This window comes from Melitaea cinxia, chromosome 29 (assembly GCF_905220565.1).
Source record: "Melitaea cinxia chromosome 29, ilMelCinx1.1, whole genome shotgun sequence".
NCBI classification, from domain to species: Eukaryota; Metazoa; Arthropoda; class Insecta; order Lepidoptera; family Nymphalidae; genus Melitaea; species Melitaea cinxia.
The window spans coordinates 963,579-978,140 of record NC_059422.1 but is presented as its reverse complement, the minus strand read 5'-3'; the positions used below and the strand labels follow the sequence as shown (position 1 = coordinate 978,140).

The 14,562-nt window shown below is 34.5% G+C and overlaps 3 protein-coding genes across 3 annotated transcripts; 2 read left to right on the top strand and 1 right to left on the bottom strand.

Annotated features, from left to right (window-relative positions):
• Nucleotides 1-1,074: 1,074 nt before the first annotated feature.
• On the top strand, nucleotides 1,075-4,845 carry LOC123667961 (presequence protease, mitochondrial). Its single transcript, XM_045601789.1, has 2 exons — nucleotides 1,075-1,105; nucleotides 1,272-4,845. The coding sequence occupies exon 2, from the start codon at nucleotides 1,306-1,308 to the stop codon at nucleotides 4,360-4,362; it is 3,057 nt and encodes a 1,018-aa protein (XP_045457745.1). The 5' UTR covers nucleotides 1,075-1,105; nucleotides 1,272-1,305; the 3' UTR covers nucleotides 4,363-4,845.
• A 3,612-nt stretch (nucleotides 4,846-8,457) lies between these two features.
• LOC123667689 (probable methyltransferase-like protein 25) lies at nucleotides 8,458-11,492 on the top strand. Its single transcript, XM_045601529.1, has 3 exons — nucleotides 8,458-8,856; nucleotides 9,806-10,340; nucleotides 11,079-11,492. Exons 1-3 carry the CDS (start codon nucleotides 8,458-8,460, stop codon nucleotides 11,450-11,452), a joined length of 1,308 nt encoding a protein of 435 aa, XP_045457485.1. The 3' UTR covers nucleotides 11,453-11,492.
• A 1,461-nt stretch (nucleotides 11,493-12,953) lies between these two features.
• Nucleotides 12,954-14,562, bottom strand: LOC123667687 (gastrula zinc finger protein XlCGF57.1-like). Its single transcript, XM_045601528.1, has 2 exons — nucleotides 14,526-14,562; nucleotides 12,954-14,408 (listed from the first exon to the last, which is right to left on the bottom strand). Exons 1-2 carry the CDS (start codon nucleotides 14,560-14,562, stop codon nucleotides 12,973-12,975), a joined length of 1,473 nt encoding a protein of 490 aa, XP_045457484.1. The 3' UTR covers nucleotides 12,954-12,972.

Below are 14,562 nucleotides of genomic sequence, written 5' to 3'. Positions count from 1 at the left end.
TGTTTGTAATATGTATATATTTTTATTTGTCAGTCAGTTAGTTCAGCTTATTGCAGTCCACTGCTGGACGTAGGCCTCTCAAGTTGCCGCCAGACATCCCGGTTTTCCGCAATCCTCATCCAGCCTACACCGGCAACCTTACGTAAATCGTCGGTCCAACGGGCCGGAGGACGTCCCACACTGCATTTGCCAAGACGCGGTCTCCACTTCAGGACCCGTCTGCTCCAACGACCATCGGTCCTGCGACACAGATGACCAGCCCACTGCCAATTCAACTTGCTAATTCTGTGGGCTATGTCGGTTACTTTCGTTCTCTCACGGATAGTTTCATTTCTAATTCTATCTTTGAGCGAAACCCCAAGCATAGCCCATTCCATTGCACATTGAGCGACTTTAAACTTCTGGACCAGTCCCTTCGTCAGTGTCCACGTCTCGGCTTCGTATGTTAACACAGGCAGGATGCATTGCTCGAAGACTTATGTCTTCAAGCATTGCGGAATCTTCGAAGTAAAGATTCAACGAAGCCTTTTATTTGTATATTACTTTTATTTTTATGTTTTTAGATAATTGATTGATTGATTTATAGATAGTTGATATGTTCGTTTTCTTGATTTCGGTAATGTCTTTATAAATAATGTTAATATACATAAAATATGTTCAATGATTCTACGATTTTTGGTACTAAAAATATTGGAATAATAATGTTTTACATAAACAAAAAATAAAGAGCTTTATAAAGCTCTTAAGTTTAAGCTCTTAGTTAAATTGAATTAAAATGTTAACTGCATTACAGTAAATATTACAGTTTTTTGTGCTGCCTAATTTTTAGATTGTTTAGTATTCGATATTCGATTAAATAAATTGTTTTATTCGACGTAAATTTGGCAACATTATTAAATGTTGTTTCTGTTTGACATACTTATTTCTGGAATTTGGATTCTATGTTATCTATGACCGCCGACCGGTTCATAACTTTATGTGAGGTTACTCGATATACCTAAGAAAAATATGAAAGTTAGTACAATAAGCACATTGAATACATAATATATTACTTAAACAATTATAAAGGAACTCTACCACACTATATGTGTAAAATTATCGATAAGTAAGTATATCCGCATTGCATCATTTTTCATTTGTTTTCGTGCGGTCACAGAAGTAAAAAAATTTCTTTTTTTTACTTTAGTTTACGTAATTTTACATTACACGTACTTAATATTATTAATTTTAAACGGTGTTATCGTAAAAAGTGAGTGATTATTGTGTTGCAGGCGCTAAGAGTATTGAAGAATATATTTAAGAAAAATGTACTCAAAACTACACAATTGCAGCTGGAAATCTTTACACAAACGTCTGAACTTATTGAGTAGTAGAAACTACGCTGGTAGTGTACTAAAAAAGAAAGAAAATGTAGCCAGTAACTTTCGACCAGGTAAAGTTTACCATGGATTTATTTGCAATGAAATTGAACCAGTCAAAGAGTACAACATGACAGCATACCTCCTTACCCACGAGAAAACTAAGACTAAGTACTTACATTTAGAAAGAGACGACTCCAATAATGTGTTCTCCGTTGGTTTCCGTACCACACCCCTAGATTCTATGGGAACTCCGCATATTCTAGAGCATACAGTACTCTGTGGGTCTGAAAAATACCCTGTTCGAGATCCGTTCTTTAAAATGTTAAATAGATCATTGGCAACGTTCATGAATGCACTGACTGGCCCAGATTATACATTTTACCCCTTTTCTTCTCAAAATGAAGTAGACTACAAAAATCTACAACAAGTATACCTTGATGCAGTTTTCAAACCTAATTTAACTAGATTAGACTTTTTACAAGAAGGCTGGAGGTTAGAACATTCGAAATTAGAGGACAAGTCGTCAGATTTGGTTTTTAAAGGTGTCGTGTATAATGAGATGAAAGGAGCGTTTTCCGAAACAAGCTCTCTATTTGGTCAAAAGTTTATAAACACAATATTACCAAAAGGAACGTATGGCTATGTCTCAGGCGGTGATCCTTTATGCATTCCAGAGTTATCACATGAGCATTTAAAGAACTTCCATGCTAAATATTATCATCCGAGCAATGCTAGAATATATTCCTATGGTAATTTTCCTCTTGAGCAAAATTTGAAATTCCTGAATGAGACATATTTGAGTAAATGTGAATTTTTAGACCCTAAGAACACCGTTGTAGCCCCACAAGAGAGGTGGAAAATGGTGAAAAGAGCAAATATTCCCTGTAGAGTAGATCAGTACGGAGGCCCCATTGATAAACAGAATCAGATTGCCTTAGGTTACGTAATGTCTGACATAACGGAGATTTACGAGACATTTATGTTAACAGCTTTAGCCGAGTTGATGATTATTGGACCCAATTCTGCATTCTATAAAAGTCTCATAGAAAAGAATATTTCTGGAGGATATAATGCTCTAACAGGTTACGAAAATCAAATTAGGGATACTCTCTTCGTTGTCGGTTTGCGCGATGTTGAAACATCAAAATTTGAAACAATTGAACGTATAGTGAATCAGACTATTGATGAAATATTCACTAAAGGTTTTGAAAAGAACCATATCGAGAGTGTTTTACACGGATTTGAGTTGTCAATAAAACACCAGTCACCAAAGTTTGGTCTTAATTTGCTATTCAATTTAATGCCTTTGTGGAACCATAATGGACCTATATTAAATGCATTAAAAGTTAATTCATTACTCGATCAGCTAAAGACTAATCTCATGAATCCTGCTTATGTTAAGGATGTTATTGAAAAGTATTTTATTCTTAACAATCACAAATTAATTATGACGATGCAGCCAGATCCAAAATTTGATGATATATTCAATGAGGCAGAAGCAAAGTTATTAAAATCGAAAGTTAAAAATCTAACTCCTGAGCAGAAAGAGGAAATTTTCGCAGATGGTATAGAGCTTTCGCAGGCTCAAAAGAAAGTTCAAAATCTAGACGTTTTGCCTTGTTTGAAGATAGAAGAAATAACGCTAAATAAAACAGCGCCTACCCTCAAACACACGATTTCAGGAACCATTCCTTTACAACTGTGTGAAGCAAACACAAATGGTGTGACTTATTTCAAAGGAATTTTAGGTACTGATTGCCTTAACGATAAACAAAGGCATTTGCTACCGTTCTTCAATTACGTTTTGGATAAATTTGATACAAAGTCGTTTAATTACAGAGATTTTGACAAACATGTCAGTAAGTGTACTTCAGGGTTGTCATTTGTTACTCATATTGCTGAGCATATCGATCAGCAAGATCAGTTTGAACAAGGTGTTTTGCTCAGTAGTCATTGTCTTGACGAAAACTTGCCAAAGATGCTCGATATATGGTCGGAAATATTTGATAGACCAGACTTTGAGAACAGTGAAAGGATGACCATGCTTCTTACTAACTATTGTTCATCCCTGACGAGCGGTATTATCGATAGTGGTCATACGTATGCAATGCAAGCGGCGCGGTCCCTTATATCTTCAGTCGATGAGTGTAAGGAAAATCTTTTAGGTATAAAACATATTATGAATATGCAAGAAGTACAAAAAAATACCAAAGTTGAAGATATTCAGGCCACTGTTGACATTATCGCCAAAAATATATTGAAAGGCGATAATTTGCGAGCAGCCTTTCATTATTCTAATTCTAACGAAAAAATGCACGAAATAATAGCTAACTTTTGCACGAAATTGTGCAAAGACGATGCAAATAAAGATGTAAATAGGATTAACTGGACAGATTCCAAACCACCAAAGAAAGAAAATCGCGGTGTTCACATATCGATGAATATTCCTGTTAATTTCTGTGCTAAAGTAGTACCGACAGTCCCATACACAAACCCAGACTACCCAAAACTACGTGTCTTATCAAGATTCATAACATCGAAATACCTACACCCTATCGTAAGGGAACAAAATGGCGCGTACGGTGGAGGAGCTATGTTGACAATCGATGGAGCATTCAATTACTATTCCTACAGAGATCCAAATTCACGCGTCACGATGGACGTTTTCGATGAAACAGCGGAATGGATGGCGAAAAATCAATATCTAGTCGATGACCAGAATCTTTTCGAAGCTAAATTGTCAATATTACAGCAAATGGACCAACCAGTTGCCGAGTACATGAAGGGTGTGGATATGTTCTTATATGGTTTATCATATGATATTTGGCAGATGCAAAGAGAACGCGTGTTGGCTGTTAAGAAGGAAGATCTGATTGAAGTTTGCCAAAAATATCTGACAGCTGACAAATGGGCTGGAAAAGCCTGTATAGGAGAGGGAGCGTCTCAACAGTTGAGGAAGGACGGCGAAAATTGGGAAACCATTAGTGGACCTCAGGATTGAAAAAAATATAACTGAAGCTTTATATTGTCAAGACACGTTGTTACTGCGTTATATAAAAATGATATTTTAGATATAATGTAAGAATTTGTTTTAGGGTCTATGTCGAAGAAAAATGTTCCTTCCAAAAGATTTAAACAAAAAGCCACCAAATAGTCATTATATATATATATATATATATATTTAAGTATATAAAAATTCATTGCATCATTATTGCCAAACTTTTCCACTTCAAGTCTTAGACCAAAAAAATCTTGGCTACAACAAAATATAATTTCAGAAGTGTATGTTACTTAATTGTAATGAGTAGATTAAACTAGAAATACTGTTATATTAAGTATATAATGTACTTAGTATCATAATAATATGCTCGGAATTTGTCCGGATGGTTATTAAGAACTTTTCATTTAAGACACTGTTGCATTTGCCATTGTATTATTTATTATAAAATATATATGAAGAGTTAATAAATATGTGTTTTAGATTTATGCTTCTTTTATTTTAATCCCATTACACTTGCAGTAAAAGAATAGAGTAATAATTGATTCAAGATAAGACGTTACAGAAAAATGAATTAGTACTTTTGTAATATTATTATTAATTGTCTAATATACCTCAGTGGCTGAAGTCAAAGGTATTTGAGCAGTGTGTATTGCCAGTGATGACCTACGGCGCTGACACGTGATCTTTTATCGTTAGACTTTCCATCGGCTCAGGGCACTCAGCAGATGGACGAGCGATGGCGAGAGCTATGCTTGGTATTTCGCTACGTGACAGAATCCGAAATGATGAAATTCGTAGACGAACGAAGGTTACCGACATAGCTCTCGAAATCTGCAAGCTAAAGTGGCAATGGGCAGGCCATATTGTTAGAAGAACCGACAACTGATGGGTAAGAAAGGTTCTCGAATGGCGACCACATTTCGGCATAAGAAGCACAGGCCGCCCTCCAGGTGGAGGAAAACAGCGGTAAGCCGCTGGATTCAGAGGGCACAAAACTGAATGGAGTGGCGAGCATTAAGGGAGGCCTACGTCCAGCTGTGGATTTGTAACGGATGATGGATGATGATTACAAATTGAATTTAAAGCATTTTTATTACATTATCAAGTTATAAAAAAGCAATTTTTCCGATTTCAGATTTCATTTCTGATTGTAATTTTCTATTCCGTCCACAGTTGCAGTAAAAAAATGCGGACTCAGGTCCGCATTTTTTTATGTACACATTATTAAGAGCCATTTCACAATTTTACGCTCTGCAAGTTTAGGTAAATTTGGTCGCATCGCGCGAGTCGTACGAGCCGCGCGATCTTTGTGCTAGTACGTATAGTGTGACAACCAAAAGACTAGCGGTGGGCGTTATTTAACGTAATCGGTTTCCGTAACTAGTTACGAAGCCAATAACCATATACGTAGTTTCGCCGATACGAATGTAACGATTATTTTACGTACGCAGTTTTTTTGCGTACGCAGTTTTATCAAAAACTTGACACAACGACCGGCGCATAAGCGTTTTGCCTAATAACGTAACAGGTTACTAATATTAATCATTTCAATACGCAGATACGCTTACGCGTAGGATAAAAAGAGATGGCTATAAGTACTATAGATGCATTTTTGTTTTCGAATATGCTCATGGGATTTTGTACGTAATTGACTATGAGCTTAAGTTTATTTTAATACGCACAGTTTTTTTTAAAGAAATTTTAATTTCGGTCGTGTTTCTTTTTAAATATTTTCGAATTTACTATTTAGCATTAAGTTAAGACAGTTGACGAGTGATTAATTATTAACGATTAATGTTATTGTCTCGTGTTGAAGTATATACTAAAACAGTATGGGTCTTTTGTTGTATTTTTAATTATATTTATGTATGTATGTATTTCGAAAAATAATTAAAAACTGTACATAAAATCAAATGAACTTCTAAATACGCCTGCATCGATTATAATGTCTATACAAAAATCAAAAAGTAATTTAAATAACATGTTTTGCAGCCAGTCGTAAGCCTGGATAAAATATGAAGGGAAGTTAATTTAATTATACTATCCATCAATATTAACGTACGTAACGGCATTCGTTTAAGTTACAAGTTATAACATATAACTACTTCATAACCATAATACAAACAAAAGTAATATAACGTCGCCGTCCCGTACTGATACTGTATACAAAAATAACTAGTTACGAAAAATAAGCAGTTTCGAAACTAGTTACGCGTATCCACGAAACTACGTATAACCGATTACACATAAAAGACGTTACGACCCACGACTACAAAAGACCATCGTGATCATTTTCTGATGTATAATAAAAATTATAACTATGGTATAAAATGTTTTTCACATAATTAATTTGTTACAAAATTTCAAGTATGTTATATAACAACAGTCAATAAATTTAAAATAAAATTAAAAAAATCAATTTTATGAAACATTTTTTTTAAATTGATTTAGTTTTTTCAGTTTACGAATGAATCTAATATTTACGATATGAATAAAAAAGCATTTAATGACATCGACACCGACAAACATATTAATTAACAAATAACAAGACAAACAGATTGAAATGCCTATTTGTATTGATAGTGTGAGAAAAGAAAATTAAATTATACATTTGTTTACAGAAATTATCATTATATTATTTTACAGTCATTTTCGTAATATGTTTATTTTATTTATATTTTATTATGAAAGTATCAAATGCGTTTTATCCGCTATAACAACAGGCGCTTGGCGCGTGTGAGCGAAAGAGACGGCTGCGCAGAATTTGGCGTGGACCTTACCTCTAAGAGCGCTAGCGCTCGACTGATTTACCGGGCTTGATGCGTGGCAATATATACTATCTTTTTATTATTTAATATAAAATGTATTAAAAATAATTACATCTTTTAATTATTTTTTTTTTGTATTCCTTAATGATGTAAGTTTACTTTGATGAAGATAGTTCGTTAAAATTTCTTAGTTTTCTAAGAGAAATATCGCTTTTAAAATTGTACTTATTTGGAAAATATTCGTAACTTTAAATTTTTTTTATCGTTTAATAGAGATACAAATGGAATAAAAATCTATGATAGTGGACAACAAAATTATATTCCACATATTATGATATTTTTTTAAAATGGTTTCAACGTAGAGGTTATTGAAAAGTAGGACTTCAAAGTATACATTGCGACCGTTTACCCAGGGAGGAGGCTGATGAAAAGGTTAATAATTTTATACACATAATATAAATCAAAATTCTGATCTGACTATGGACTACAACAAAGGTTGCTCTATTATATTTCAAGAATATAAATTACATTATTGCATCCAACACTGAGATTAACGACGTCAAAATATTACAATTTCGCGGATTGTTACCGATTTTTGTGAAATGGCTCTTAAGCATACTACTATAAAGAGGAAAGAGTTTAACTGGGCAGTCTGGGCACTTCCAGACTAACCGATGTCAATCCGGATACCAGCATGTAGGGTACTGTCTTCGCTAGTGCTGTCCTTACCGACAGAACTTCACCCTCCAGATCATGGTTTTTGGCCATGGTCATACCTTTGAGATTAGGGTATGTCTGGGGGGGGGGTGATATGTCTGGGCTGTCGTATTACCGTTGTTATGTCCTAAGGGCTATGGTTGGTATTATAATTGCTAAAAGTAATCTCTTACAGACACATATCTACGAAGTAAGGAACGCGAATGACGTTTTTAAATATTGCATGAGTCTGGAAGTAAAGGCAGATTTGGCTAGTGTGGGACCGCGGGATATTGTAATAATTTTAAATGCCTTGTTTAAAATTTTTTTTAAATTCTTTTTTAATTAACTGAATCAGCCTGTAATCCCTATATACCACTGCTGGAAAAAGGCCTGATTCTCTATACAGGAGAACCACACTGATTCACTAATAATCTCTATCTATTAACATCTATAATAACAATTGGGATCGATAAGGATGGAAGGAAATGCATCTAGAGTACTAGAAAAACAAATGCAACCACGGAACTGTAACACATCATAGCTCGTATCAAACTAACAATCGAACTAGCTGCATATTGATTACATGTGTTGTTAAATGTATTTAATTCATTTTGCAGGAAAAAAAAACATGGCTTTACCGTTAGGATTTACAACACCAACCGAATATTTCAAAGAATGTCTAATGTTCTTCAAAAAGTATCAGCACCTTTTCAATTTTCCCAATACAGATATATTATTAAGTAACGTTTTAGACCAAATCGAAATAGACTGCTTAGACGATTTTGATACTTTCGCGGATGATTTTGATATCAACACAATACGATGTGGTTATTTAACAAATTTTTATGATAATTTAAATAAATTAAAGGTGGATTATGAAGAATTTGAGAATAAGGATTTAGAGTTTTTAATAGATGTTCCCTTAAGTGTTAAAAAGAAGCACGAAATAGCTAACTTAGCTGAGGAAATCAATTTATTGTGTAAGGAGGCGGATTGTGATACTGTCGTCGATTTTGGATCAGGATTGGTGAGTTTGTTTTAGCAATTGTAATTCTCTTGTTCTTTTATTGACTTAATGATCTCAGATTGTGTTAAATTAAAGCATATTTTGCTAATGTGACGTAATATGGGGCAAATACGATACACACACAAAATATACTTTAACATTGTCTTTAAAAAAGTCCTTTAGGAGACCTTCTCTATTAGTGTTTAATAATTATTTTAAATTCGGAAGATTACACTGAAACTGCATAAAAACATTTCAAATGTAATGTCAAAAATAATAAATAAATATTGATAGCAAGGAAGTTCCATAAGTTCCTTGATTGATAGTGGTAGTTCCGACCAATAAGCTTATATAAAACAGGTTCTGACTTACGTAGTAACTAATACTTAATCTGTGGTTCCGACTTCAGCTATGGATTTAGAATATGCCTGATGATAAAAAGATTGCGAAACGTTTCATTTTTGGAACGAAGTTTCTTATAGGGCATTGTGAAGGGGTAGGTACCCTAGTCAGCAAAAAATGCCCGAACGTTAAATAAAACCGTAAGATTATTATTTGTATAGTCATGTATGATGGCTATATAGTTTCTAATGTAGATTCGATAATTATTATAAATTTTTATAAATAATTGTAAATAAAATAAAGGTGTTAAATTAATTTTGTTAAGTACCTAGTTTTTTTTTATCGATAAAAAAATCATAATAAAAAATGTATAATTACCCGAATAACTATTTTCTTTATACTTCGAATAGAACTTGTAATTAATATTTTATAATAACGATCTTCGTTCCTATCTAGTGTCCAACGACACCACACGGTTTTCTATTTTATTAATATGATAAAGTATAGATAAAGCTACTACAATATGTACCAATACACTAAACACACTAGCTTAGTGCCTTGATACACATTGTAGTAGCTACAGTCCCAATTAAGGTTAAATAAATAATCTTTGTTCTATATTTTCCAGGGCTACTTGGATCAACAGATCTTTAAGACAGCGGGCTATAATGTTTTAGGAATAGACTGCAATGAATCTCACTACGTTGGCGCCAAAAAACGCCAAAGAAAATACCATAGCGATTCTACTGAACGGGTTAAATATATAAAACATACTATTACTGAAGATTCTTATAAAAATATAAATGAATATATTCAAGATAAGTTTTCAAATTGTAGCAACTTTTGTATAGCCGGCTTACACGCGTGTGCTGATTTAACTATAGATGCTATAAATATATTTTTGAAAATGGATAAGGCTAAATCGTTAATTATCATGCCGTGTTGCTATCATAGATTAAATATGGATGAAAGTTGCAAGTTTAAGAACTTTCCTCTAAGTGATGCTTTGAAAGACGTGTATGATGAATATAGTGGAGCAGATTTTTTGACAGTGCCGTTTCTGAGGCTAGCAACACAGCCCCAAAATGTTAGTAAGGAGAAAATGGAAGATTTGGTTTTTAATTTGTTAGCGCGAGCTGTTTTACAACTCTATAGCTCCAAACGTAAGTAGTTATTTTTTTTATAAGGAAAGATCTGCAAACAAGGTTACGTCTCACCTGATGGTAAACGCTTCAATGGTATGGATGAATTCAATGAATGGTAAGCGGATACCGTAGTCTATAGACGCCGGCAAAACTCCGACTCTAACCCCGACTCTCCCCAGGAGTTTTCTGTACCTTACTCAATACAGTTACACAATACTACTTGGAAGCAGTATTATTTAAATGTGATATTCAATCATCTTCAAATTACTCATTACACCTTTAGTTATCAGACTTTATACATGTACATACTTCTCTTATTTACGTAATATTACGTGGTAAAGCATCGCCAAACTCATCATGTTTGACGGCATATACAGAACGGCTTACGGCTTTTAGTTGATTGTTGTTGTTGTTTTAAAATTTATCCCCAATAGGGAAAGGCAAAGGACTATAATCCATACAGCCTAGTTTGAATTTGTAACTTTCATTCTGTTATCAAGTCTGAAGTAACTTTATTTTTCTTCTGGTTCGATGACTGGTAAAGTAAGGACGAATGGTAAGAGATTAGTACGATAATGTTATAACATTTCGTTAACGCCACTGTACGTCACTGCTATCGATGTTTGTGCGACGTTGTGCGGTGTGCACTGCGCACGCCGATTGTGTGACGCTTCATTGTAATTGGTTATTTTGAGTTACGTTTCATTGTAATTAGTTATATTTTAAAACATAAATGCAAAAAAAATTTTATTTCAGATAGTTGCAGGCTCAAACGAAATAAACGTAAAGCGGTGCGTTTGAAATCTATACAAAACAATTTTGAAGAGTATATCGAAGATGCTATTCTAGGCTATACATTGATTAAAAATGAAATTGCCGAAAAAAATAAAACCGAGGTTTTTAACAAGGAATATCTTTATAATATTTGGCGGGAAATCCCTCAGGTGACGTTTAGAAAAGCCGCCATTTTCATTTTACTTCAAAACGATTTGCAACCGGTGTTTGAGAATTTTGTATTATACGACAGATTATTATATTTACAAGAAAAGGGCGTAAGAAATTGTAAATTCAAGAAAATTGTTAATGAAAATATATCACCGAGATGTTTAGCATTAATAGCTCAAAAATAGTTAAATTTCTTTTGTTTTTAATAAAGTTTTAATTACCTGATTTTTACTATTGTAGTTCATATTAACGTAATCATCTGCAGCGGAACATCTTAGCGAGAATCCTTTCGTGAAATTTATTATAAAACTAGTCGTTGCCCGCAGCTTTAATTGCATGGTTTTGATGGTATCCCACAGGCATTGAGCATTTAGAACAGAATACTATTACTTAAGTTATAGAAATAGCCAATTTACTTTTTAACTCCATAGAAATTTTACGCCCCTATAAAGGTATAATTCAAGACATTTCTAAACGGCTTTTTTGTTATTAAGTGTTGTAAATGTCGATATACGATACGGCCCGCCTAATGGTAAACATATACTGTAGCCTGCAACACTAGAAGCATGGCAAGCATGTTGTTGATTCTACCCTCGACGTTCCCCAGGAGCTCTGGCCACCTTACTCATATTTTAATAATAATAATAATAAATAAATACACGCTTCACACTCAACGGCCTCCAGTAGGATTTCCTCCTGTGTCGGGGGTCCGGAAACACACACAATATACAAGTACAAACGCCCAGACCACGACAAACATCTATATGGCCAATACAAATATCTGTCGTGAGCTGGGATCGAACCCGCGACCGCCAGCACAACAGTCAGTTCTTTGACCGCTGCGCCAACGAGTCGTCACCACGCGCCGTCGCGTTCTTTGGAACACTAAGAATTTAGAATAGTATGTTTAGCTATGATTTGTAAGGTCGTTACTTCCCCAATCAGATTGCTTCAGACTGGGCTTACTTTAACAGGTCAGGTAATTTACTTTAATCTAAGTAGTCATGGGGCGTGGCTAAGATAAGTGACAGTGATGAGTCACTATTTTCTTAGCGCGAATATTACATAGTTATTACTTTGTAAAATACTGATTATAGTAAATACTTATTTATCAGTTTTATTTTATGAATAAAACAACTTGTTTTTGAGAGATCATTGTGGTAATTTGTTTTGTACATAAATTTGACGTGAATATAAAAAGAAAACAATATAATACAACAAAAAGAATTGACGACGCGTTGCCGCAACGGTCACAGGTTCGATACCTGCACATGACAAACATTAGTATTGGCCTTACAGACGTTTGTCGTGGTCTTGGTGTATGTGCAGTCCTTGTGATCCCCCACTTCCCACTGTGCCTCGGAGAGCACGTTAAGCCGTCGGTCCAGGTTGTTATCATGTACCTGATAGCAATCGTTACTCATAGCGGGGAATATATCCGCCAACCCGCATTGGAGCAGCATGGTGGATACAAATCTGATCCTTCTCCTACATGGGGAAAGAGGTCTGTGCCCAGCAGTGGGATATTATAGGCTGAAGCATACAAATACTAGACTGACAACTTCAAAAAATCGTACAATACTTTAAAACAACTTCAAACGATTTTGAATTGAAACAAACATATTGAATAGAACATTTCATTTTTAATAAAAAAATTAAATATTTAGCTTCATTTGTATAAATTTTGTTTTTTTGCTTAATTTACTTAATTGTTTATAATATTTTCTTCGACATTGGCCATTTTATTTATTGAAGAATTTTGATGGTTTAACCTCGGCCGACCCGGCTTTCTAGATCCTTCTAGAAGCACCTTTTTCCATTCATTTGTTTTGTTAGTTTCTTCGTATGTTATCATTTCACCGGTAACCGGATCTATAGGATATACACCTTTTGGTGTACGTTTCTTTTTCGCCATATTTGTACCGTGTCTTCTCTTCATATGTTTATTATAGTTCGGCCAATTTGTAAACTGTCGTTCGCAGTGTTGGCAAGAGTACGGTTTGACTCCGGTGTGCTGACGTATGTGTTGATCCAGAATACTCTTGAAACGGAAACCTTTGTTGCAGTATGTACATACGTATGGCATCGTGTCTGTGTGTATGATACTGTGATTCACGAGCTGCTTTCGCAAACGGAAGCAACGGCCACATTGGTCGCATTCGTATGGCTTAACACCGTCATGTATTCCTACATGCATCCTAAGCTGCCCGGAAGTCCGAAATCTGAACTTGCAAATTTCACAAGGAAAAGGTCGGATATCATCATGAAGCATCATATGCCCCGCTAAATTCTGTTTGCTGAAGAATCTCTTACCGCATTTCTCGCAAGTGTGTTCCCTTTTCCGATCTGTGTGAATTAATAAATGATTTGTGAGGGTTCCTTTGTATTTGAATGATTTCTGACAAATTGTGCAAGTAAGACCATTGTTTAAACTCTGTTTTGCTATTGGAGGTAGTTGCCTTATACGTAAATCTCTATTATAGCTATCGCTGTGTTTATCGAGCTCTTCGGAAGTCATAAACGTTTCATTACAGCCAGTACAAGTATGGTTTGATTTTAAATGAGTATTATAATGAATTCTTACTTGAGACGTTTTAGTAAATTTTTTGTGACATTTAAAGCATGATAGTTTTAAGTATTTTCTGTGCCGTTTCACATGAGCTATGAAGCTGTCCAGTTTCAGCTTGCGTATGTTACAATCGGTACATCTATATGGATTACAACACTCGTGGAATTGTATCGAGTGTGATTTTAATTCATCTATGTTGGGAAATTGTGTATCGCAATATGCACATTGCCAGTTGTAATCTTTCCAGGATATTTTTAGTTGCGATAAAGGGTCCCCATCGGGATCTTCAACTCTTTTTAATTTCGATTCTTTCTTTTTTAGGACCTCAGTTTTTACCTCCGTTGTTGGAAACTGCGTATCGTTTTCCGATTTAATTTTGATATTAACATCCAGTACCTGTGAGGATGATTCGTAAATATCGTCATCGGAAACTTGAATTTCTCTTTTTATATTCTTAACATCAATCAAGTTTTCCAAAACTTTCTGGGCTCTTTCGACTTCGCACACAAATTCGAATGCTTTATCTAAAGTGTTGATGCATGTTAAGCATATCGTCCAAGGTAATCTATCATCTGTATTGTTAAAATTAACGTTTATATTAAATCTATTTAATTTGTTTATAATTGAATTTCGCATTTCTTCTTCTCGCACGAGATTAACGAGTTTCACACAAGATATTAATGTAGCACAGAGGCGGCAATGCGCGTATTGTTCTACTGTATTCAT